At 40.1% G+C, this 27,657-nt stretch overlaps 1 protein-coding gene across 1 annotated transcript in view; it reads left to right on the forward strand.

Annotated features, from left to right (window-relative positions):
- PRKAR2A (protein kinase cAMP-dependent type II regulatory subunit alpha) overlaps nt 1-27,657 on the forward strand; it is a 116,941-nt gene that overhangs the window by 42,158 nt on the left and 47,126 nt on the right. Inside the window, exon 2 of the mRNA XM_034997751.1 lies at nt 27,340-27,375. Within this exon, the coding sequence (XP_034853642.1) occupies nt 27,340-27,375 (36 nt within the window). The remainder of the gene's footprint in view (nt 1-27,339; nt 27,376-27,657) is intronic.

The following is a 27,657-nucleotide window of genomic DNA, read 5'->3' on the forward strand; positions in this document are numbered from 1 at the left end:
AGATTTTATTTATTTGACAGAGAGCATACAAGCCAGGGAGAGAGAGAGGGAGAAACAGACTCCCTCTGCTTCTGAGCAGGGAGCCCAACGCGGGGCTCGATCCCAGGACCCTGAGATCATGACCTGGGCCAAGGGCAGACGCTTAACCTACTGAGCCACCCAGGTGCCCCTACTTATTTATTTTAGAGAGAGACAGAGAGAGAGGGCATGAGTGGGAGGGGCAGAGGGAGAGGGAGAGACTCCACACTGAGCACGGAGCCCCATGTGGGGCTTGATCTCACCACCCTGGGATCACGACCTGAGCCAACTGTACCACCCAGGTGCCTGATGCCCCTTTATTTCTAAATATTTCAGTGTGTTTCCTTTAAAAAAGGAGGGATGGTATTCTCTTACATAACCATAATACAATGATCAAAATATAGGAAATAACTGATGTAATACTAGTACCTAATATCTAATCTACAGATGTTCAATTTTTATCAGCTGTCCTAGTAGTATTCTTTATAACAAAACAACTTTTTTCTGACTCAGGATCCTATCCAGGATCAAACGTTGAATTAGTTGTCATGTCTCCTTAATGACATGACAACTCTGAACTAAACAGTGACATCCTTTGAAGTAAACAGTGCTTATCCTTCATGACTTTAACACTTCTGAAGAGTGCTGACCATGTATTTTATAGAATGTCCTTTGATTTGTGTTTGTCTGTTATTTCTTCTTGATTAAATCCAGGTAATAAATTTTTAGTAAGAATACCACAGAGGTAGTGCTGTGTCCTTCTCAGTGCATTATATCAGAAGACACAATGTATCCTGTTACTGGTGGTGTCCCCTTTAATCACTTGGTTAAGGATGCATCTGACCAGGTTACTCCACTGTAAAGTTATGATTATTTTCTAATTAGTTGGTAACTTGTGCAGAGATACTTTAAGACTGTAAATGTACTGTTTCTCTTCGTACTTCTTAGTATCCATTGATGATTGTTGCCTTAAACAGTTATTTACTATGATGCTTGCCACATGGTACCTTAAAAAATTTCCCATCACTCCTTTCTCATTTATTGGTCCGAATTTTACTCTAAGAAAGAATTTTCCTTTCTTACTTCTGTATGTATTTATCATATTATTAATATTTATCAGTATGGACTCATGGATTCTTTCTTCTATGAGTTATAATCCAGTACTATCATTATTTATATTGTTAAATACAGGGTTTTGTGGGTTTTTTTTTTCTTGCTCAGGTCACAGTCTGATGTGCATCGGCGGGGCTAGGCCTCTGCTCCTCACACATTCAGAGATCCAGGCTCCTTAAACCCCTAGAGTAGCCCTTTCAACTGGAAGTCTGGGGAAATAGTTAAGCCCTAATGCCTTAAGACATCTGTTGCATGCAACAAGTTAATTTCTCTATGATTCTGGAGTGGTGCTAATTATATGCCATCCTTGGGAGAACTGAGGAATTAGTTTAGTCATTCACATCATTGTATTAAGGGCTTAATTTTCTCAGGAAACCCTGGTTGGGAAGGGAAGGGCTTCTCTGGAGACACAGTCTTCTGCTGACTTCTCTGCAACTGGTTGAAAGAGGAAGGAAGAAAACATGAAGGATCCCATGGAGGGTCAGGCTGGAGTTGGCAACATCAATCACCAATGTTCCATTAGGCAGAATGGCTCAGTATTGTCCCTAGCTTCCAGAGAGGCTAGAGAACAGTCTAGCTGTGTGTCCAGTACGAAAAGAAAACAGGATTTGGTGAACTCAGAACAATCTCTGATACGCTTCCTTTACTCTGCTTCCTTACTCTGCTTTGCTTTTCTTTCTGTCACTTATTCCAAATGCCACATGTCTATTTCTTGTTTGTTTCTCCCACTAGAATGTAAATTCTATTGATAAAATAATTTGTTTCATTTATCTACTGATACAGTATCTAGCACATAATAGGCAAAATCTTGAATTAATTGCCTCAAACGCTACTGTATAATGTTCTAGCATTAGAGTGTTCTTGCCATCTTTAGTCTGATAAGACAGAAGGAAAGGACATCTTGAGAAGGCTCATACAATAGCAGAGGCAATGAGGTATTTACCCCTTTGTTGATGTGAGAAAGCTTGCAATGCATTCTGGAACAGTGATATTTAGCCTTTGGGTTGTAATTTATTACTGAGTTTTGAAATCTATTTTTTTTATTATTATTTTTAAAGAATTTATTTATTTGAGAGAGAGAGAATGAGAGAGAGCACATGAGAGGGGTTAGGGTCAGAGGGAGAAGCAGACTCCCTGCCAAGCAGGGAGCCCAATGTGGGACTCAATCCAGGGATGCCAGGATCATGACCTGAGCCGAAGGCAGTCACTTAATCAACTGAGCCACCCAGGCGCCCTATTTATTTATTTTTAAAAGAGATTTATTTATTTTATTTTATTTTAGAGAGTGTGTGTGTGAGTGGGGGGAGGGGCAAATGGAGAGGGAGAGAATCTCAAGCCAACTCTTCGCTGAGCACAGAGCTGGATGTAGGGCTTGATCTCACAACCCTGAGATCATGACCTGAGCGGAAATCAAGAGTCGGACACTCAACCAACTGAGCCACCGAGCACCCCTGAAATCAATTTAGAATGCAGTGACCAGCATTGTTTCTTTTAAAAAATCAAATAGAATAGAGAATACTAGAGTTTATTGCATGTAATAAGGTTATATATTTTCAGTTATAATTGTATATGTATACTAGGTTGCAGTATTAAATGTGTTTAATTGTGGTAAGAAATATATAATGTGTAACTTATTAAATATTTTTAAGTATACAGTTCAGTAGTGTTAAGTATATTCACACTGTTGCAAAACAGATCTCCAGAACTTTTTCATCTTCCAAATCTGAAACTCTGTACCCATTAAACAATTCCCTTTTTCCCCTTCCTCCTACTTCCTGGTAGCCACCACTCTCCTGTTACCATACATTAAATGCATTTTTTACTGTCCAGAATACATTTGAGAAATATTGGTCTAAGACATCAGCAACATACTGCCTACTCCAGCTCAAACATCTGTGTGTTTCTTTTATGTCAGGCCACTGTGGTGCTAGGTGCTGGAGATTTCAAGAAGTAGACATGGCCTCTGCTATTGAGACATTCCCATTCTACCTGGGGACAAAGACCAACCAAGCAAGTGCTGTTTGCCAGGCAGAGAAAGACAGGAATATGTTGTAGGCCAGGTTAAGGGAGAAACAAAGGCACAGAAACCTCAGAGTACAAGATCTGTAGCTTGGGGAGGCAGGAAGTGGCCAGCATTAAGATTAGGAAGGTGAAAGAAACAAAGTCCTTGAAAGAAATACTTTGGACCTTATTCAGAGGCAGTGGCAAGTTATCAGAGATTTTATTCATTGGGGGAATGATGTGGTAGTAGTCTGTATTTGGAAGACTGTCTGGAGCTGCATGGAAGGTACTGGGGTGCTCTCTGGGGGTGTTTTTAAAATTTTTTAAAAGATTTTATTTGAGAGTGAGAGAGAGCACGAGCAAGGGGAGGGGCAGAAGGAGAAGCAAACCCCCCCCATGAGCAGGGAGTCTGATGCGGGACTCGATCCTGGGACTCCTGGATCATGAACTGAGCTGAAGGCAGATGCTTAACCAGCTGAGCTACCCAGGCACCCCTGGGGGTATTCTTTTAAAGTTGAGGCTAGAGAAAGCATAGAGAGTGGACGCGAATTTCAAGAGTAGACTCAATTAAGTCCTGGTGCCCCGTTGAATGTGTGTGGGGGTGGGGGAAGGGTGATGTGGTGAGGCAGAGGGAGGAGGTACAGACAGGCTTCCATGGTGATGGTGACAGGAAGACCTAGGACAGATTTGGTCTCAGCCATTCAAGTGCAAACCTCCAGAGGCAATGAGAAATAGAGGTATCCATACCTCAGGAACAACGTAGGAATACAGAAATGGACTTGGTACATGCATGTGTTGTGGCGACAGCAGTCGTGGGGGGTTGTGACAGCTACAGAGAGAAGGAGGCCTAGGGCTTTGCAACAAGAAGGGCAGCAGTGAGAGAGAGTGCCACTGAGACCAGAAAGGTAGGAGGACAAATGAACAACGTTTTGGCTAAGCCAATGGAAAGGGGAATCCAAGAAAGCAGGGCTAGTCAACCATGTCAGGTGTAGGGGAGGTCAAATACAATGAGGAAGGGGCAGAGGGTGATGATGGTGGACTGCCAGCCTCTTGGTGAGTGAGGAATGTGGCCCAGCTGCATTGGTACTGAGTTCCACTCAGGAAGAAGCTTTGTTTACTCTCCAGCATATGGCTCTACACGCTTTACCAGACAAACTGCCTGGGCCATTAAGATAATTTATTTCTGTATTTGCTAACCTTAAAGTCTTAGAAACATGTGTTTATTCTGTATCTTTTATGAAGTCAAAGTCTCACTATGAAAAGAGTTACCATCTTTTTCATTTTATCTAGTTTCTATAGGTGGTCAGGCCTCTCCTCACCCCACTAGATGGGAAAGGCATATCAATTTCAGAGTAAAGAATTTATCTGAATTGGATGTGTTGTTTTGATTTAGAAATTTCTGAAGAATGTGCAGTTTTCACAGACCACACAATGAAGAAAAGAAAGATGTCCCAACTTTTCCTGCTTTGGACTCTGCTTTCTTTGGAGTTGGTTTCTTTTAGTATAGATCATTGAATGTGTTGTAGTTTTACTCCCTAGAATAAGATGAAATCAACCACAAAAGTGGTAAAGAGAGAGAGAGCACGAGCAGAGGGGGAGAGGGAGAGGCAGAAGCAGACTCCATGCTGGGCAGGGAGCCCAACACAACTCGGGGAAGATCCCAGGACCCTGGGATCATGACCTGAGCCAACGGCAGATGCTTAACCACCCAGGTGCCCCTGAATTGCATACTTTAAATGGTAAATGTATGGTACGTGAATTCTAGCTCAATAAAGCTGTTAATTTAAGAAAAAGCTGTTATTTTTAAAAAGTGGTATGTTTTCCTTTTTGTCCCCAGCTATTGCTGACTCAGTGCCCCCTGAGAGTTTAAGCTATAGCCAAGTATGATTATTTTTCTTTTTTTATTTATTTTTTTAAAGATTTTTTTAAATTTATTTGAGAGAGAGAATGAGATAGAGAGCATGAGAGGGGGGAGGGTCAGAGGGAGAAGCAGACTCCCCGCCGAGCAGGGAACCCGATGCGGGACTCGATCCAGGGACTCCAGGATCATGACCTGAGCTGAAGGCAGTCGCTTAACCAACTGAGCCACCCAGGCACCCTATTTTTCTCTTTTTTAAAAAAAGAAAGTATAGGAGGAGGGGGAAAGATGGCGGAGGACTAGGGGACCCTATTTCAACTGGTCCCTGGAATTGAGCTGGATATCCACCAGACCACTCTGAGCACCCATGAAACCAGCCTGAGATGTAAGAAGATCTGGATCTCTACAAACAGAATATAGCAGGCGGTTGGTTTTGAGGTACAAAGCGGGGAGCCGTGATTCCACGGGCAGATATCGGAGGATAAATGGCAGTGGGAGGGTGCCTGGCCATGGGGATCCTACACCGCTGGTGAGTGACAGCCTCGCGCGCTGCACATGGGCACAGACTCGCAGACCGGTAGCAGCGGGGAAAGGACTCTAGGGCAGCACCCGGGGTGGAAACCCTGAGCGGCGGGGTCGCGCCTGCGAACTGCAGCCCCCGGGACGGAAACCTGGAGCGGCGGGGTCGCCCGCGCAAACTGGGAGCGGCTGGCGGTTTTAGAAGCACAAAGGGCAGAGACATGCTCCGACCTGGAGGCAGGACTCGGGGAGCTGCAGAGGGGCGCACAACCCAGAACGCTGCATTTTTTAGCAGCACAGACAGAAATGGATACAGTGTGGCCTGGAGGGCTCACTGAAGAACAGACTGCGATCTCTCTGCTCTGAGGCAGAGGGTTGGAAACGGTCTCTTCTGCTCTGACTTGCAGCAGAGACGCGGAAAGCCGCCAGGGAAAGCCACCAGAGAACAAAAGCCCCCAAAACTGATTCCCACTGAGCCCATCCCCTGTCACAGAGGGGCAGGGCAACACCCCCCAAACAGGGTTGCCTGAGTAACAGCGCGGCAGGCCCCTCCCACAGAAGACAGGCTGGGAAAACAAGAGGCCAGCAACCCTAAGGTCCCAAGAAAACAGGTGCATCTTGCTTGGGTTCTGGTCAATAATTTGGACTCTATACATTCCCTCAAACACCCATCAACAGAATGACTAGGAGGAGGAGCCCCCCAAATAGAAAAGACTCAGAGATTATGACTTATGCTGCAGATTTACAAATGGATGCAGATATAACCAAGATGTCGGAGATGGAATTCAGGCTAGCAATTGTGAAGACAATGGCTAGAATGGAGAAATCAATTAATGGCAACATAGAGTCTCTAAGGGCAGAAATAAAAGGTGAATTGGCAGAACTTAAAAATGCTATCAATGAGATCCAATCCAATTTGATAATCTAACAGCTAGGGTAACTGAGGCAGAAGAGAGAATAAGCGACCTGGAAGACAATATAATAGATAAAAAGGGAAAAGAGGAGGCCAGGGAAAAACAACTCAGAATCCATGAAAATAGAATCAGAGAAATAAGTGACACCATGAAGCGTTCCAATGTCAGAATAATTGGAATCCCAGAGGGAGTGGAGAGAGAGAGAGGACTAGAAGATGTATTTGAGCAAATCATAGCTGAGAACTTCCCTAATCTGGGGAATGAAACAAACATTCGAGTCCTAGAGGCAGAGAGGACCCCTCCTAAGATCAAGGAAAACAGGCCAATACCCCGCCATGTAATAGTAAAACTTGCAAATCTTAGAACCAAGGAAACCGTCTTAAGGGCAGTTAGGGGGAAGAGATTCCTTACGTACAGAGGGAGGAACATCAGAATAACGTCAGACCTATCCACAGAGACCTGGCAAGCCAGAAAGGCCTGGCAAGACATATTCAGGGTACTAAATGAGAAGAACATGCAGCCAAGAATACTTTATCCAGCAAGGCTTTCACTTAGAATGGATGGAGAGATGCAGAGCTTCCACAACTGACAGAAACTGAAAGAATATGTGACTACTAAGCCGGCCCTGCAAGAAATATTAAGGGGGGTTCTATAAAAGGAGAAAGACCCCAAGAGTGATATACAACAGAAATTTACAGGGACAATCTATAAAAACAACGTCTTCACAGGCAACATGATGACAATTCATATCTTTCAATAATCACTCTCAACGTGAATGGCCTAAACGCTCCCATAAAATGGCACAGGGTTGCAGATTGGATAAAAAGACAGGACCCATGCATATGCTGTCTACAAGAGACTCATTTTGAACCTAAAGATACATCCAGACTGAAAGTGAAGGGATGGAGATCCATCTTCCATGCCAGCGGACCTCAAAAGAAAGCTGGGGTAGCAATTATTATATCAGACAAATTAGATTTTAAACTAAAATCTGTAATAGACACGGAAGGACACTATATCATTCTTAAAGGGTCTATCCAACAAGATCTAACAATTGTAAATATCTATGCCCCCAACATGGGAGCAGCCATCTACATAAGCCAACTGTTAACCAAAATAAAGAGTCATATTGACCTCAATACTCCACTCTCAGCAATGGACAGATCATCTAAGCAGAAAATCAACAAGGAAACAAGAGCTTTGAATGATACACTGGACCAGATGGACCTCATAGATATTTACAGAACATTCCACCCTAAAACAACAGAATACTCATTCTTCTCGAGTGCACATGGAACTTTCTCCAGAATAGACCATATACTGGGTCACAAATCAGGTCTCAACCGATACCAAAAGATTGAGATTATTCCCTGCATATTCTCAGACCACAATGCTCTAAAACTGGAACTCAATCACAAGAAAAAATTTGGCAGAAATTCAAACACTTGGAAGCTAAAGACCACTCTGCTCAAGAATGTTTGGGTCAACCAAGAAATCAAAGAAGAACTTAAACAATTCATGGAAACCAATGAGAACGAAAACACATTGGTCCAAAATCTATGAGATACTGCAAAGGCGGTCCTAAGGGGGAAATAAATAGCCATCCAAGCCTCACTCAAAAAAATAGGAAAATCCTGAATTCACCAACTAACTCTGCACCTTAAAGAACTAGAGAAAAAGCAACAAACGACGCCGAAGCCACGCATTAGAAGAGAAATAATTAAAATTAGAGCAGAAATCAATGAATTAGAAACCAGAAACACAGTAGATCAGATCAACGAAACTAGAGGTTGGTTCTTTGAAAGAATTAATAAGATCGATAAACCACTGGCCAGACTTATCCAAAAGAAAAGAGAAAGGACCCAAATTAATAAAATTATGAATGAAAGGGGAGAGATCACGACTAACACCAAGGAAATAGAAACAATATTAGAAATTATTATCAACAACTATATGCCAATAAACTGAGCAATCTGGATGAAATGGAGGCCTTCCTGGAAACCTATAAGCTGCCAAGACTGAAACAGGAAGAAATTGACAACCCGAATAGGCCAATAACCAGTAACGAGATTGAAGCAGTGATCAAAAACCTCCCTAAAAACAAGAGTCCAGGGTCTGATGGATTCCCTGGGGAATTCTACCAAACATTCAAAGACGAAATAATACCTATTCTACTGAAGCTGTTTCAAGAAATAGAAACAGAAGGAAAACTTCCAAACTCGTTCTATGAGGCCAGCATTACCTTAATCCCCAAACCAGGCAAAGACCCCATCAAAAAGGAGAATTTCAGACCGATATCCCTGATGAATATGGATTCCAAAATCCTCAACAAAATCCTAGCTAATAGGATCCAACAATACATTAAAAGGATCATCCACCACGACCAAGTGGGATTTATTCCCGGGATGCAAGGGTGGTTCAGCATTCACAAATCAATCAATGTGATAAAACACATTAATAAGAGGAGGGAGAAGAACCATATGGTCCTCTCGATGCAGAAAAAGCATTGACAAAATACAACATCCTTTCCTGATTAAAACTCTCCAGAGTATAGGGATAGAGGGAACATTCCTCAAGTTCATAAAATCCATCTATGAAAAACCCACAGTGAATATCATCCTCAATGGGGAAAAGCTGAGAGCCTTTCCCTTAAGATCAGGAACACGTCAAGGATGCCCACTCTCGCCACTATTGTTCAACATAGTACTAGAAGTCCTAGCAACAGCAATCAGACAACAGAACAGAAATAAAATGTTTCATATTGGCGAAGAAGAGGTCAAACTCTCTCTTTTCACAGATGACATGATACTTTATGTGGAAAACCCAAAAGACTCCACCCCCAAATTACTAGAACTCATCCAGCAATTCAGTAATGTGGCAAGATACAAAATCAATGCGCAGAAATCAGTTGCTTTCTTATACACTAACAATCCAACTGTAGAAAGAGAAATTAGAGAAACGATTCCATTTTCAATAGCACCAAAAACCATAAGATACCTTGGAATAAACCTAACCAAAGAGGTAAAGGATCTATACTCTAGGAACTACAAAACACTCATGAAAGAAATTGAAGAAGACACAAAAAGATGGAAAAATATTCCATGCTCATGGATCAGAAGAATAAACATTGTTAAAATGTCTATGCTACCCAGAGCAATCTATACCTTCAATGCCATCCCGATCAAAATTCCAATGACATTTTTCAAAGTGCTGGAACAAACAATCCTAAAATTTGTATGGAATCAGAAAAGACCCTGAGTCGCCGAGGAAATGTTGAAAAAGAAAAAGCTGGGGGCATCACATTGCCCGATTTCAAGCTATATTACAAATCTGTGATCACCAAGACAGCATGGTACTGGCACAAAAACAGACATATAGACCAATGGAACAGAATAGAGAACCCAGATATGGACCCTCAACTCTATGGTAAATAATCTTTGACAAAGCAGGAAAAAATATGCAGTGGAAAAAAGACAGTCTCTTCAATAAATGGTGCTGGGAAAATTGGACAGCCACATGCAGAAGAATGAAACTTGACCATTCTCTAACACCATTCACAAAGATAAACTCAAAGTGGATGAAAGACCTCAATGTGAGACAGGAATCCATCAAAATCCTAGAAGAGAACATAGGCAGTAACCTCTTTGACATCGGCCACAGCAACTTCTTTCGAGATACATCTCCAAAAGCTAGTGAAACAAAAGCAAAAATGAACTTTTGGGACTTCATCAAGATAAAAAGCTTCTGCACAGCAAAGGAAACAGTGAACAAAACAAAGAGGCAACACACAGAATGGGAGAAGATATTTGCAAATGACACTACAGATAAAGGGCTGGTATCCAAAATCTATAAAGAACTTCTCAAACTCAACACCCAAAAAACAAATAAGTCAAAAAGTGGGCAGAAGATATGAAAAGACACTTCTCTGAAGAAGACATACAAATGGCTAACAGACACATGAAAAAATGTTCATCATCATTAGCCATCAGGGAAATCCGAATCAAAACCACATTGAGATACCACCTTACACCAGTTAGAATGGCAAAAATGGACAGGGAAAGAAACAACAAATGTTGGAGAGGTTGTGGAGAAAGGGAAACCCTCTTATACTGTTGGTGGGAATGCAAGTTGGTACAGCCACTTTGGAAAACAGTGTGGAGGTTCCTCAAAAATTTAAAAATAGAGCTACCCTATGACCCAGCAATTGCACTACTGGGTATTTAGCCCAAAGACACAGATGTAGTGAAAAGAAGGGCCATATGCACCCCAATGTTCATAGCAGCAATGTCTGCAATAGCCGAACTGTGGAAAGAGCCGAGATGCCCTTCAACAGATGAATGGATAAAGAAGATGTGGTCCATATATACAATGGAATATTACTCAGCCATCAGAAAAGATGAATACCCAACTTTTACATCAACATGGATGGGACTGGAGGAGATTATGCTAAGTGAAATAAGTCAAGCAGAGAAAGTCAATTATCATATGGTTTCACTTATTTGTGGAACATAAGGAATCACATAGAGGACATTAGGAGAAGGAAGGGAAAATGGGGGGGGGGAGAATTGGAGGGAGAGATGAACCATGAAAGACTATGGACTCTGAGAAACAAACAGGGTTTTAGAGGGGAGGGGAGAGGGGGGATTGGTTAGCCTGGTGATAGATATTGAGGAGGGCACGTACTGCATGGAGCACTGGGTGTTATACGAAAACAATGGATCGTGGATCACCACATCAAAAACCAATGATGTATTATATGGTGACTAACATAACAATAAAATAAAAAAAAAAATCTTTAAGGACAACACAGGCAGCAACCTCTTTGACCTCAGCCGCAGCAACTTCTTCCTAGAAACATTGCCGAAGGCAAGGGAAGCAAGGGCAAAAATGAACTATTGGGACTTCATCAAGATAAAAAGCTTTTGCACAGCAAAAGAAACACTCCACAAAACCAAAAGACAACCGACAGAATGGGAGAAGATATTTGCAAATGACATATCAGATAAAGGGCTAGTATCCAAAATCTATAAAAAACTTCTTAAACTCAACACCCAAAGAACAAATGATCCAGTCAAGAAATGGGCAGAAGACATGGACAGACATTTTTCCAAAGAAGACATCCACATGGCCAACAGACACATGAAAAAGTACTCAACATCGCTCGGCATCAGGGAAACTCAAATCAAAAACCTCAATGAGATACCACCTCACAGCAGTCAGAATGGCTAAAATTAACAAGTCAGGAAATGGCAGATGTTAGTGGCGATGTGGAAAAGGAGAACCCTCCTACACTGTTGGTGGGAATGCAAGCTGGTACAGCCACTCTGGAAAACAGTATGGAGGTTCCTCAAAAAGTTGCAAATAGAGCTACCATACGATCCAGCTAATGCACTACTGGGTATTTACCCCAAAGATACAAATGTAGGGATCCGAAGGGGTACATGCACCCCAATGTTTATAGCAGCAATGTCCACCATAGCCAAACTGTAGAAAGAGCCAAGATGTCCATCAACAGACGAATGGATAAAGAAGAGATGGAATATATATATATATATGAGGGAATATTATGCAGCCATCAAAAGGAATGAAATCTTGCCATTTGCAACAATGTGGATGGAACTGGAGGGTGTTATGCTGAGTGAAATAAGTCAATCAGAGAAAGAAAAGTATCAGATGACCTCACTGATATGAGGAATTCTTAATCTCGGGAAACAAACTGAAGGTTGCTGGAGTGGTGGGGGGTGGGAGGGATGGGGTGGCTGGGTGATAGACATTGGGGAGGGTATGTGCTATGGTGAGCACTGTGAATTGTGCAAGACTGTTGAATCACAGATCTGTACCCCTGAAACAAATAATGCAATATATGTTAAGAAAAAAAAAGAAGAAGATAGCAGGAGGTGAAGAATGAAGGGGGAAAATCGGAGGGGTAGATGAACCATGAGAGATGATGGACTCTGAAAAACAAACTGAGGGTTCTAGAGGGGAGGGGGGTGGGAGGATGTGTTAGCCTGGTGATGGGTATTAAAGAGGGCACATTCTGGGGCACCTGGGTGGCTCAGTCGGTTAAGCGTCTGCCTTCAGCTCAGGTCTTGATCCCAGGGTCCTGGGATCGAGCCCCGCATCGGGCTCTCTGCTCAGCGGGAAGCCTTCTTCTCCCTCTCCCACTCCCCCTGCCCCTGCTTGTGTTCCCTCTCTCGCTGTGTCTCTCTCTGTCAAATAAATAAAATCTTAAAAAATAAAAAAGAAGAAAGTATAATTGAAGTATAAGTGACACAAAATGTTATATTAGTTTCAAGTGTACAATAGTGATTGGACAGTTCTGTACACTACTTATTGCTCACCATACTAAGTGTAGTCACCATACAGTATTATTACAATTTTATTGACTGTATTCCCTATGCTGTACTTTTCATCCCTGTGACTTATTTACATTATAACTGGAAGTCTGTACCTCTTAATCTCCTTTGTCTATTTGGCCCGTACTTCTCTTTTTCTTTATACTGGCTCACTCTTTGTACTAAAATGAATTTATTTAAATGGAAAAAAGAACAGTTTTAAAAAGAACTTTTTTTTTTAAATTTTACTTATTAGAGAGATCGGGTGAAAGAGCATGAGTAGGGAGAGGGGCCGAGGGAGAGGGAGAAGCAGACTCCCTGCTGAGCAGGGAGCCCGACTTGGGGCTCGATCCCAGGACCCCAGGATCATGAACTGAGCCAAAGGCAGACGTTTAACCAGCTGAGCCACCGGCACCCCTAAAAAGAACTGTTAATGCTGATTTTAGAAAAGTACTCAATTTTGAACCTGGTTTAACAGATTTGCCTAATGAAAGTACTAATATTTGATAAACTGAGCTAGTTCTAAGAAATTATTCAATCAGGACTCCAGATACAAATTTCTTTTTTTTTTTTTAAAGATTTTATTTATTTATTTGACAGAGAGAGACACAGTGAGAGAGGGAACATAAGCAGGGGGAGTTGGAGAGGGAGAAGCAGGCTTCCTGCGGAGCAGGGAGCCCGATGCGGGACTTGATCCCAGGACCCTGGGATCATGACCTGAGCCGAAAGCAGACGCTTAACGACTGAGCCACCCAGGCGCCCCCAGATACAAATTTCTAATGGTGGCTTTTAACTTCATTTAAAAAGACATTTTAGAAATTTTAAGAAAGAAGGTGCTTTCACAAAGTTGCATGGATGTGAGTCTTACCCAGTTCGCCTGCTAGCATCCCCTGGGTGATTCTTGGTGTTAACCTCTACAGCTACCTGTGTGGCTGGCTGAGAGCATGGGCTATGAAGCTAAGGTTGCCTGCCACCGAACCTGGTTCCACCTTTGTTAGTAGGGTGAGTTATTTAACCTTGTCTTCAATTCTTTTTCTACCTCATACCTCATAAGGTTTGTGTGAGAATTAACTGACTTAATATCCATGAAGTATTTAGGCCAGATCCTGGCACATATATGTTAGATATTGTTATTCCGTGTCCACAATTTCCAGCATTCTTTGTCATCTTGATAGGCCAAATTTGCTTTGCTTTCTGTATTGATTAGGATTAGGTTTGTGAGTGACAGAAAATCTAAAATAATAGCACTTAAAGGAAGCCTGAAGTATAGCAGCCCAGGGGCAGTAGGACAGGGAGCTTCAGGAAGTTGTCAGGGATCCAGATTATCCTATCTTAGTACTCTGCAAGCCTATTCCTACTCTTTTTTAGAGTTAAAAGTCAAAAGAGGGGCGCCTGGGTGGCTCAGTCAGTTGAGCATCTGCCTTTAGCTCAGGTCATGATTCTGGGGTCCTGGTATCGAGCCCCACTTTGGGCTCCCTGCTCAGTGGGGAGCCTGCTTCTCCTTCTCCTCCCTCTGCAGCTCCCCCTGCTTGTGTTCACTTACTCTCTGTCTCTGTCAAATAAATAAATATTTTTTCTAAAAAGTCAAAAGATAATTAAAACCAAAAGAGGATTAGTACTATAATTGTTATTTGGAAATTTGAAGTAAATCTCAGGAGAAATAGCTGAAAAAGTTGATGTGTTTGCCTCTGGGGAGCAGGAATTGGGAATAGGGAGAGATGGATTGAAGGATGGCTGTGTTTTGCTGATACTGTTTTCTTAGTTATAGCTTATAACTAAGCTTATTATTTGGCCTTTTAAAATTTGTGATATGTAATAGTTTGATTAAAGACAAAATTGTTAGAAGATTAGGATTGTATCATACTGTGCTTGTGCAACTTTTTTCACATAACAGTGTATCTTGAAGGTCTCCCTGTCAGTTCATATTGGTGTGTTGCATCCATTTTAATGGCTACTTAGAGGTTTGTACTCTAGCTATATACCAACATTTCCTTCATTTCTTTTTTTTTTAGATTTTTCTTTTTTCGCTTTTTCTTTTCTTTTTTTTCTGGCTGTTACAATACTGTGATGATTATGTGACATATATATTCCTAGAAGTGGAATTGTTGCTTGGTCAAAGGCAGTTCACATTAAAAATTTTGACAGAAACTGCCAAATTGTTTCCAAAACTTTAAGATCACTCTGATAACTGCGTGGGGAATAGAATGATGTGGAGCAGGACTGGCAGTTGGAAGACACGTTTGGAGGCTGTTGCAGGTCATCCAGGCAAGAAATGATGCACTTCTGGCTAGGATAACAATTGAGTTGGAGAAAGAGACTGATGTAAGGAATAAAATGGGAGGGAAAACAGATGAAGTTGTTAATGAAGTGGATGTAAGTAATGAAAGAAAGAAAAGAGTCAGTGATGATTCAGGTGGACCAGTGACATCAATTAGAGTTGCCACATGAGATGAACCTTACTTGTCATGGCCAGACCAGATGACTTCATAGATACTTTAAAACTCTGACATTTTATGATTTTGGGATCTATGACAGCACCCTTATTTATAGATTGAATGATATCTTTCTGCTCTTCCCCAGCTGGAAGAGAAAGAAAGTGCATACAAATAACCAGCTTATTACTTCTGAATATTGCTCTGCCATAGGATGGCTTCCAAAATGGCCCTTGCTCACCTCTTCACCCTCATCTCTGTGCTCTTGTCTCATATTGCTCATGCCATATCATACGCCTTTCATTTCCTGAAATCACAAGCTTACTCAACTCCCAGCCCAACTGCTACTAACATCCTACCAGCCCAGCTTTGAATTCAGTGTGCCTCCTATTTGCCTTTCCAACAATTGTAGAATGTTGTGTCCTCCTGAATTTTGCCCTGCCTTAGTTGTGCTTGGATTATGTTCTCTGGGTTTTTATGCCATGTCCTATTACATTCATATTGAAGATTCTGTTTTCTTATTGATCACATGTTTGAATTTAAAATAGAGACTTTTGGGGTGCCTGGGTGGTGGTTGGTGGTGCCACCAACTCTTGGTTTTGGCTCAGATCCTGATCTCAGGGTCGTGAGATCGAGCCTCCTGTCAGACTCTGCACTCAGCATGGAGTCTGCTTCAGATTCTCTCTCCCTCTGTCCCTCCCACTCGTGCTCTCTCTCTCAAATAAGTAAGTAAATCTTTAAAAAAATAATAAAATAAAATAGGAGAGACTTTTGGAAATGTTTTTGATTTCTCTAGCATGATCTTAATGTTATTCACCACGTATAATATCTTACCTGTTCCAAGAGAACCATGTTTTAATTTTCAGGGCACATCAGCATTTAGGAGTTCCTTTTATCAGGAATCATGAAGTTTAGTTTCCACTGAGATGGCATTTGTTAATGTTTTTGAGGCACATGTTCTCAGACCAGGTTACATTTTAAGCCTTCTTATCCCCTATCAGTATATGTTTATAATGAAAATCTGAGAAATTTTTGGCAGTGTTTTCTGTTGGAAGATTTTCTTATACCTGCTATGCTAGTTGAATATTTTGTCTGATCCATATAAAGTCTGATGAGATCTGTTTTGAGCTCTCTGTAAACAGTGGTGAAATTAGAATAAGGTGGTCTCTTTGACTGCTATAATTGTTGGTAGCATTCTCTGGATGTCTTGGCAGTGTATCTTGCTCCAACAGCAGCTGTTTCTTCTGGACCTGTAAAACCTTAGAAGACATGTACTAATTTAAAATTAAATTGCACATAAATTTATCAGACAGAATGTTCATCCACTCATTCATTCAAGCTAAAGGCCTTAAGACTCTTGTTTTTAATTACGTTTTCCACTGCAAGTCAACTTTTTTTACTTTTGAGCTTTTTCACAGTAACAGAGAATGCTTTAGAAATTTAAAAAATCATTTTGTCTTTTTTGCATGATTTATGAAAATAGTGATTTTAAGTTTGCATTTATTTATTTTTAAGTAGCGTGGAGCCCAACGTGGGGCTTGAACTTAACGACCCTGAGGTCAAGAGTCGGACACTTACCCAACTGAGCCACCCAAGTGCCCCCCCTTTTTTGTAAAGATTTTTATATATTCATGAGAGAGAGAGAGGCAGAGGGAGAAGCAGGCTCCCCAAGGAGCAGGGAGCCCAATGCGGGACTCGATCCTAGGACCCTGGGATCATGATGTGAGCCGAAGGTAGACGCATAACCATCTGAGCCACACAGGTGCCCCACCCAGGTGCCCCTTAAGTTTGAATTTTTAAATTTTAGTTAAATATATTATGAAATAAATTCAGTGAATTTCAATATATTATTTAATTTACTTTAAAAACTATGCATGCCCTTTTTTTATTTTAGCCATTCTGACAAATACAAGGTGATACCCAACTGTGGCTTTGATTTGCATTTCCCAGATGATTGGTGATGTTGAGCATCTTTTCATGTGTCTTGGCCATCCATATGTCTTCTTGGGAAAAATGTCTATTCAAGTCCTCTGCCCATTTAAAAAATTTTTATTTTAACTTTATTTTTTATTTGAATATAGTTAATATACAGTGTTATATTAGTTTCTCAAGTGTACATTATAATAATACAACAATTCTATACATGACTCAGTGCTCATCACGGTTAAGTGTACTCTTAATCCCCTTCACCTATTTCATCCATCCCCCTTCCTGCCTCCCCTCTGGCAACCACCAGTTTGTTCTCTGCATATGAGTGTTTTTTCGTTTGTCTCTTTCTTCCTTTGTTCATTTGTCTTATTTCCTAAATTCCCCATATGAGTGAAATCATATGGTAATTGTCTTTCCCATTTTTTTTAAGATTTTATTTTTAAGTTATCTCTGCACCCAACGTGAGGTTCAGACCAACAACTCTGAGATCAAGAGTCGCACGCTCCACCAACTGAGCCAGCCAGGTGCCTCTGTCTTTTCCATTTTTTAATCAGCTTGGGTTTTTTGGTGTTGAGTTATGTAAGTTCTTTATATATTTTGGATATTAACTCCTTATTAGATACATCATTTGCAAATATCTTCTCCTTTCAGTAGGTTGCCTTTTTGTTTTGTTGATGGCTTCCTTTGCTGTGCAGAAGCTTTTTATTTTGATGTAGTTTATTTTTCCTTTTGTTTCCCTTGCCTCAGGAGACGAACCTAGAAGAATGTTGCCATGGCTGATGTCAGAGAAATTACTGCCTGTGTTCTCCTCTAGGATTTTTATGGTTTCAGGTCTCACATTTAGGTCTTTAATCTGTTTTGAGTTTATTTTTGTGTATGGTGTCAGAAAATGGTCCAGTTTCATTCTTTTGCATGTAGCTGTCTAGTTTTCGCAGCACCATTTATTGAAGAGAAGCTGTCTTTTCACCGCTATATATTCTCGCCTTCTTTGTCATAGATTAATTGAACATATAAGTGGGGCAAATAGGCTCTCTATTCTGTTCCATTGATCTGTGTGTCTCTTTTTGTGCCAATACCATACTGTTTTGAATGCTACAGCTTTGTAGTATATCTTAAAATCTGGAATTGTGATACCTCCAGCTTTTTTCTTCTTTCTCAAGATTGCTTTGGCTATTCAGGGCCATAAAAAAGTATGAAATCTTGCCATCTGTGACTACATGGATAGACCTAGAAGGTGTTATCTAAGTGAAATAAGTCAGACTGAGAAAGACAAATGCCATATTATTTCACTCACATATGGAACTAAAAAACAGGAGAAATGAAAACAAAAAACAGAATCAGACCTATAAATCCAGAGAAGAAACTGATGGTTGCCAGAGGAAAGGGGGGTAGTTAGATGGGCAAATTGGTAAAGGGGAGTGGGAGATACAGGCTTCCACTTGTGAAATAAATAAGTCACAGTAATAAAAGGCACAGCATAGGGAATATAGTCAGTGATATTGCAATAGCATTGTATTGTGACAGATGGTAGCTACACTTAATGAGCATAGCATAATGTATAGAGAAGTTGAATCACTATGTTATAAACCTGAAACTAATGTAACATTATATGTCAACTATATTCAAGTTAAAATATTAAATAAAAATTTCTTAAAAGAATAGAATTTACTTCAAGCAAACTAACCATGACTTTCTCCTATTTGACTTCAAACCGAAACATGTTTTTTTGTTTTTTTTTTTAACCTTGGAATTCTTTTTTTTTTTTTTTTAAGATTTATCTATTTAAGAGAGAGAGTGAGAGCAGAGGGAGGGTGGAGGGAGAGGGGGGAGACAAGCAAACTCCTGGATGAGTGGGGAACCTCACCCAGGGCTCTATCCCAGGACTCCAAGATCATGATTTGAGCTGAAATCTAGAATCGGACGCTTAACCGACTGCACCACCTAAGCACCCCCAAACCTAAACATATTTTAAAAAATACATGTACAGGGGTGCCTGGGTGGCTTGGTTTTGGTTCAGGTCATGATCTCCAGATCCTGGGATCAGGCCACGAGTCAGGCTCTGTGCCCAGTGTGGAGTCTGCTTAAGACTCGTTCTCCCTCTCGGGACACCTCGGTGGCTCAGTCGGTTAAGCATCTGCCTTCGGCTCAGGTCATGATCCCAGGGCCCTGGGATCCAGTTCCGCATTGGGCTCCTTGCTCAGCAGGAAGCCTGCTTCTCCCTCTGCCTCTGCCTGCAGCTCCCCCTGCTTGTGCTCTCTCTCTCTGACAAATAAATAAATAAAATCTTTCAAAAAAAAAAAAAAAGACTCTCCCTCTCACTCTGCCCCTCCCCACTGCTCTTGCTCTCTCTCGAATAAATAAATCTTAAAAAAAAATTAAAAAATACATGTTCAGATAAACTGTACAATGTAAGTTTTATGTAAATTTAACATGTAAACATATATATATGCTTTAATGAGATCACAGAAATAAAAAAATTAGGGGTGCCTGGGTGGCTCAGTCGTTAAGCGTCTGCCTTTGGCTCAGGTCATGATCCCAGGGTCCTGGGATCGAGCCCCGCATCGGGCTCCCCGCTCTGTGGGAAGCCTGCTTCTCCCTCTCCAACTCCTCCTGCTTGTGTGCCCTCTCTCGCTGTGTCTCTCTCTGTCAAATAAATAAATAAAATCTTTAAAAAAAAATTGAAAAAAAGACTGCATGCATTTATTTACTTCGGTTATATAAAAACAATTTGACAACAATAAAAATGAAATTAAAAAAATGAAAGTTTGGGGTGCTTGGGTGGCTCTTTCAAATTAAGCATCTGACTTCAGCTCAGGTCTTGATCTCAGGATCCCCATGTTGGGCTTCTCGCTTGGCGGGGAGTTTGCTTGTCTCTCTCCTTCTCCCTCTGCTCCTCCCCCTGCTCATGTGCTCTCTGTCTCTCTCTCAAATAAATAAGTAAAATCTTTAAAGAAAAAAAATGAAGGGGCACCTGGATGGCTCAGTCGTTAAGCGTCTGCCTTCTGCTCAGGTCATGATCTCAGGGTCCTGGGATTGAGTCCCATATTGGGCTCCCTGCTTGGCGGGAAGCCTGCTTCTCCCTCTCCCACTTCCCCTGTTTGTGTTCCCTCTCTCGCTGTCTCTCTGTCAAAAAATAGGTAAAATCTTAAAAAGAAAAAAAAGTTTTATCATGTTTGATTTAAGGCCCTGCATTTAGATTGATTTTTTAAATATTTGTTAGGGGGCACCTGGGTGGTTCAGTTGGTTAAGTGTCCAGTTCTTGATCTCAGCTCAGGTCTTGATCTCAGGGTCGTGAGTTGAAGCCCTGCATTAGGCCCCATGCTGGGTGTGGAGCCTACTTAAAAAGTAAATAAATAGGTGAGCCAGGGTGGCTTAGTTGGTGATGGACATTAAGGAGGGTACATGGTGTAATGAGCACTGGGTATTATATAAGACTGATAAATCACTGAACTCTACCTCTGAAATCAATAATACATTATATGTTAATTAATTGAATTTAAATTAAAATATAAATAAAAATAAAGTTGCAGTTCATTGCCATTAAGTACATTCATAACAGTCACCACCATCTGTCTCTGGACATCTTTGCATATTGGAAAACTGAAACTCTGTACCCATTAAATAACTCCTCCTTCTCCCCTCCCCGTAACCCCTAGCAACCACTGTTCTGCTCTGTATATTTATGAATTTGACTATTCCAAGTACCTCATGTAAGTGGAATCATACAGTATTTGTCTCGTGTAACTGACTTTATTTAGCATAATGTTTTCAGGATTCATTCATCAAATCTTATTGTAGCAAGTTTCAGAATTTCCTTCCTCTTAAAGGCTGAATAATATCCCATTGTATACCACATTTTGTTTATGTTTTCATTCATTGGTGGACACTTAGGTTGCTTCCACCTTTTGTCTATGTATGTGGGTGTACTGTAATATCTCTTTGAGATCCTGCTTTCAGTTTTTTTGGACATATACCCAGAAGTGGAATTGCTGGATCATATGGTAATTAATTTTTATCTTTTGAGGAGCTGCCATACTGTTTTACACAGCAGCTGCACCATTTTATATTCTGACCAACAGTGCAAAAGGATTCCAGTTCCTTCACATCCTTGTCAACCTTTATTATCTGTTCTTGGTTTTTTTTTTTTAATGGTAGCCATCTTTAAAAGGTGTGAGGTGGTATCTCATTGTGTTTTTCATTTGCATTTCCCTATTTTTAAAAAATATTTATTGGGCGCCTGGGTGGCTCAGTTGGTTAAGCAACTGCTTTCGGCTCAGGTCATGATCCTGGAGTCCCGGGATCGAGTCCTGCATCGGGCTCCCTGCTCAGCAGGGAGTCTGCTTCTCCCTCTGACCCTCCCCCCCCTCATGTGCTCTCTCTCATTCTCTCTCTCTCAAATAAATAAATAAAATCTTTAAAAAAAAATAAAATAAAAAATATTTATTTATTTTTAGAAAGAGAGGGAGAGTGCAAGCTGGGGGAGGGGCAGTGGGAGAAGGAGAGAGAAAATCTCAAGCAAACTCCTTGCTGAAGGCAGAGCCCTACGCACGCAGGGCTTGATCACATGACCCTGGAATCATGACCTGAGCTGAAACCAAGAGTCAGAGGCTCAACTGACTGAGCCACCTGGCGCCCCTGCATTTCCTTATTGGTTAGTAGTATTGAATATCTTTTCATGTGGTTATCCGTCATTTGTATATCTTCTCTGAAGAAAAGTCTATTCAAGTGCTTGTCCATTTTTTCATCAGCTTGGTTTTTGTTGTTTTTGTTGAATGGTAGGAGTTCTTTATTCTGGATGTAACAGATAAATTATTTGCAAATATTTTCTCCCATCCCATGGTGTGCCATTTTACTCTGTTGTGTCTTTTGATACACAAAAGGTTTTCATTTTGATGTAGTCCAGTTTATCTATTTCTTTTTTTTTTTTTTGCCTACACTTTGGGTGTTATATCCAAGAAATCATTGCTAAATCCAATGTCATAAAGATTTTCCTCTGTGTTTTCATCTAAGAGTTTTATCATTTTAGCTCTCAATTTTATGTCTTTGATTCATTTTTAGTTAATTTTTATGATGAAAAGGTAAGAGGCCAGCTTTATTTTTCTGAGCACCATTTGTTGAAAAGACTGTCCTTTCCCCGTTGAGTGATCTTGGCAGTTTTTTTGAAAATCAGTTCACCAAAATGTGAGGGTTTATTTCTGGGTTCTCTATTCCATGGTTCTGGTCTATATGTCTATCCTTATGCCAATACCATATTGTTTTGATTACTGAGACTTTGTAGTAAGTCTTGAAATCAGGAAGTATGAGTCCTCCAACTTTATCTTTTTCAAGATTAGTTGGCTAATTGGGATCCCTTGAGATTCTACATGAATTTTAGATAGGTATTTCCATTCCTATAAAAAAATAAATAAACACCGTTGGAATTTTAATAGAAATTGCATTGAATCTGTACATTGCTTTAGATAGTGTATTGTCATCTTAACAGTATTACGGCTTTTAGTCCTTTAACATAGGATGGCTTTCCACTTATTTATGTCTTTTTTTTCTAGCTTTATTAAGGTATAATTGACAAATATGATTGTAAGATATTTAAAGTGTGCAACATGGGGGGTGCCTGGGTGTCTCAGTCGCTGAGTGTCTGCCTTCGGCTCAGGTCATGATCCTGGGGTCCTGGGATCGAGCCCCACATCGGGCTCCCTGCTCCGCGGGAAGCTTGCTTCTCCCTCTCCCACTCCCCCTGCTTGTGTTCCCTCTCTTGCTGTGTTTCTGTCTGTCAAATAAATAAATAAAATCTTAAAAAAAAAAAAAAGTGTGCAACATGGGTACATTTACATTGCAAAAGGCTTATTTATGTCTCTTAATTTCTTTCAGCAATGTTTTGTAGTTTTCAGTGTACAAATTTTTTGCCTCCTTTCTAGATATTTTATTCATTTTGATGGTGTTGTGAATAGAGTTTTAAAAATATTTTCTTTTGGATTGTTCATTGCAGTAGTATAGAAATACAATTTTGGGTGTTGGTTTTATATCCTGCAGCTTTGCTGTATTCACTTATTAAGTCTAACTTTTTTGTGTGGATTCTTTAAGGTTTTCTACATAGACGATCATGTCATTCTACAAGCAGATAATTTTACTTTTTCCTTTCTAATTTGGATGTCTTTTATAGTTTTTTTTTCTTTCCTAATTGCTCTGGCCAGAACTTTCAGTAATATATTCAGTAGAAGTGGCAAAAGCAGGCATTCTGTCTTGTTCCTGATCTTACAGAGAAAGCTTACAATCTTTTACCATTGAGTTGGTGTTAGCTGTGGGTTTTTCTTATGTGCCTTTTTCATGTTGAGGAAATTCCCTTATAATTCCCAGTTTATTTTTTTTAAATAATTTTAGCCATACTGTCACTTTATTTTCATTTTCTTTTTTTTTTTAAATATTTTATTTATTTGACAGAGAGAGACAAGGCGAGAGAGGGAACACAAGCAGGGGGAGTGGGAGAGAGAGAAGCAGGCTTCCCACGGAGCAGCTTCCCAGGATGCGGGGCTCGATCCCAGGACCCTGGGATTATGACCTGAGCTGAAGGCAGACGCTTAACGACTGAGCCACCCAGGCGCCCCTCATTTTCTTTCTTTCTTTTTTTTTTTTTTTTAAGATTTTATTTATTTATTTGACAGAGAGAGAGCACAAGCAGGGGGAGTGGCAGGCAGAGGGAGAAGCAGACTCCCCGCTGAGCAAGGAGCCGGATTCAAGGAGCTGGATTTGGGACTCGATCCCAGGACCCTGGGATCATGACCTGAGCTGAAGGCAGAAGCTTAACTGACTGAGCCACCCAGGCATCACTCCCAGTTTATTTTTTATCATTAAAGAGTGTTTTGTTAGATATTTGTTGTGCATCAGTGAGACGATAATGTGGTTCCCCCTGCTTCATTCTGTTAATGTGTATATTGCTTGATATTCTTATTTTAATCCACCCTTGGATTCCTGGGATAAATCCCACTTGGTCATGGTATATAATCATTTTAATATGTTGCCAGGTTTTGTGTGCTAGTATTTTTTTGAGGATTTTTGTGTCTATATTCATAATGAATATTTTCTTTCCTTGCAGTGTCTCTAGCTTTGCTATTGGGTAATACTGACCTCATAAATGAGTTAGGAAGTGTTCCCTTATCTTTGACTTTTTGGATGAGTATGAGAAGGATTGGTGTTAATTCTTTAAATGTTTAGTAGAATTTACAATGAAGACATCTTGTCCTGGACTTTTCTTTGTTAGGAGATTTTTGATTACCAGTTCAATCCTCCTGTTTGTTATAGATTGTTGAGATTTTTCTATTTCTTCTTGAGCAAGTTTTAGAAGTTTGTGTATTTCCAGGAATTTGTCTATTTCATGTTTTTTTTTTTAAAGATTTTATTTATTTATTTGACAGAGACAGAGAGAGAGAGGGAATACAAGTAGGGGGAGAGGGAGAAGCAGACCTCCCACAGAGCGGGGAGCCCGATGCGGGGCTCAATCCCATGATCAGTGGGATCATGACCTGAGCCCAAGGCAGTAGCTTAACGACTAAGCCACCCAGGCGCCCCTATTTCATGTTTCATCTAGGTTATCCAATTTGTTGACCTACTGCTTTTCATAGTATTCTCTTATAATTCTTTTTATTTCTGTGTATTCCATTGTAAATGTCCCCACTTTAATTTTAGTAATTTAAATCTTCTTTTTTCTTAGTCAGTCTAGCTAACAGTTTGCTGATTTTGTTGATCTTTTCAAAGAACCAACTTTTAGTTTCACTGATTTTTTTTCTATGCTTTATTTTATAGTTTCTCTCCACTCTGAATTTCCTTATTTCTGCTGCTTTAGGATTTAGTTTGTCCTTTTTCCATACTTCCTTAAAGTGTACAATTAGCTTATGAATTTGAGACTTTTCTTCTTTTTAAAAGTAGGCATTTATAGTTATAAGTTTCCCTCTAGCACTACTTTCAGTACATCCCGTAAGTTTTGGTGTATTGTGTTTTTGTTTTCATTCATCTCAAGATATTTTCTAATTTCCCTTTTGATTTCCACCAATACATTTAAATCAATATTATTGTAGTAAGTTGTTGGTAATGATGTTTTACAATGATTTTTCCATCATTTTTAGATTTTATATACCCAGATAGGGTGCCTTGCATCATAGTTTTAAAAATTTCAATGTGTTATTTTTTTCTTAGAAGTTCCAAATTTTTTTCAAGTCTCCCTGTTTTGTTTTGTTTTGGTTGTATTTTACTCCTTTATTTGTGCTTTTGATTCCTGTTTTTATGTCTTTGTTTTAAACATTCTGTTCTGGGGACGCCTGGGTGGCTCAGTCATTAAGCCTCTGCCTTGGCTCAGGTCATGATCCCAGGTCCTGGGATTGAGCCCCATATCGTGCTCCCTGCTCAGTGGGAAGCCTGCTTCTCCCTTTTCCACTCCCCTGCTTGTGTTCCCTCTCTCGCTGTCTCTCTCTCTGTCAAATAAATAAATAAAATCCCCCCCAAAAGTTCTGTTTTCATTTTATAATAGTTCTTAATCTTAATATCTAACCCTTTGTTTGAGATATCCCCTGATAGCACCCATGCTAAATTGTTTCATTGTATGTTTTATAATTTTATGTTGGATACTAATGCTTAGTGGGATTTTTTTTTTAAAGATTTTATTTATTTATTTGAGAGAGAGAATGAGAGACAGCACAAGAGGGAAGAGGGTTAGAGGGAGAAGCAGACCCCCCGCTGAGCAGGGAGCCCGATGCGGGACTCGATCCCGGGACTCCAGGATCATGACCTGAGCAGAAGGCAGTCGCTTAACCAACTGAGCCACCCAGGCGCCCGCTTAGTGGGATTTTAATTATGGAAATTCCATGAGGCCTTGGTTGTCGATTTAAGTTGGTACACATTTCATCTGTCTGCCTGAGTGACAGGAATATGTATTTTAAGTGATCAAAGGAAACTCCCACATCCCTCAAGCTAGAACGCAAGCTTCATGAAATTAGGCGTCTTTGTTTTATTTACCATTGTATTCCAAATTGTCTACTACAGTGCATGCCATTTACTAGGTAGCCTACCTATATTTGTTGAACTGAATTTATCATCTTTGTTTGCTGGTAGGTGGATTAATTTTGACAGATCCATAGTTTTTTGTTTTTGTTTTTTTGACATATCCATAGTTTCATTGAGGAAGTAGTAAGGGACTGTTCTATCAATAATGGCTACAGTTTTCTTTTGAATTTTTGCCTATTTGTTGCTAATGTGACTTTTACCCCATGCTATGCAAAAAGATAATTCTAGTCCTGTTATGGTGAATGAGCATTTGTCTCCTTCCTGGGTCTATTTTTGTTTCAGAGCCTTCACATTAGTTGAGTTTGGCTCTCTGAGCCATCTTCAATTTGTTTTTCACTAATCTTCAAGTTTATCTTTTTATGGAGGGTGAGAAGGCATATTTTACATAATTTTTTTAAATAAAAATAATCAGATTAAGCTCTGAAGGTTAAAACCCAGCTTGGGGTGCCTGGCTGGTTCAGTCAGTGGAGCGTGTGACTCTTGATCTCGGGGTCATGAGTTCAAAGTCCACATTGGGTGGAGTTTACTTAAAAAAAATAAAATCTTTTAAAAAATCATGGATTCATATGATATAGTTTAGTAGTGAGAATTTAGGTAATCATCAAACATAAGGAACGATAGGTGAAAAGTAGAAGAGATTAGCAAAGGGAAAGCATATGTGATTCTTTTTCAACCTAAAGACATTTTTCTGATTAATACACTGACTGTGGGCCTACTGAGGGAGAATATAACTTAATGGTTAATTTCTTTTTCATTTTAGTGTAATGCTCATTAAAGTATTTTAAAATGAAATTTAAATGCTCTTATCGGCAGGTATTGGGATTATCTTTGAAAAACATTAAAGAAGAAAATTAACTATTTAATATCATAACATTACCAATAAATTTAGTAGACTTCTTATTCATCTGATATGATACAAATTAGATGGAACATGAATGTAAACAGAAAATTACCACCTTGAGTACCTTAAAATTATAAAGAGCTTGTTTTCAAAGATGTAAGTTCTTCCTTATATTGCCGTTTGTGATCATGTTGAACTACTATCTGTGGCTGATTAAAGAAGAGTATGAATTGACCCAACATTTGGTATTAAGGTGCTTTTAGTTCTCTTGTTAAAAATGGGGTCATGTGACATAATGGTGACTAAATTTTGCTTCTTTGTTTTACAGTTCCAATTCCTGGCAGATTTGATCGGCGAGTATCAGGTATGTGTTCTCTTTCATAACATACTGCTAAAATGCTGTTTTAAGATGGGATTATTATTATTTTTTAAAGATTTTATTTATTTGAGAGAGAGAATGAGAGAGAGAGCACATGAGAGGGGGGAGGGCCAGAGGGAGAAGCAGACTCCCTGCCGAGCAGGGAGCCCGATGCGGGACTCGATCCTGGGACTCCAGGATCATGACCTGAGCCGAAGGCAGTCGCTTAACCAACTGAGCCACCCAGGCGCCCCTAAGATGGGATTATTTTAAATAAAAATAAACTGA

Source organism: Mirounga leonina, unplaced genomic scaffold, assembly GCF_011800145.1.
Source record: "Mirounga leonina isolate KUSES-001 unplaced genomic scaffold, KU_Mleo_1.0 Mir_94, whole genome shotgun sequence".
NCBI classification, from domain to species: Eukaryota; Metazoa; Chordata; class Mammalia; order Carnivora; family Phocidae; genus Mirounga; species Mirounga leonina.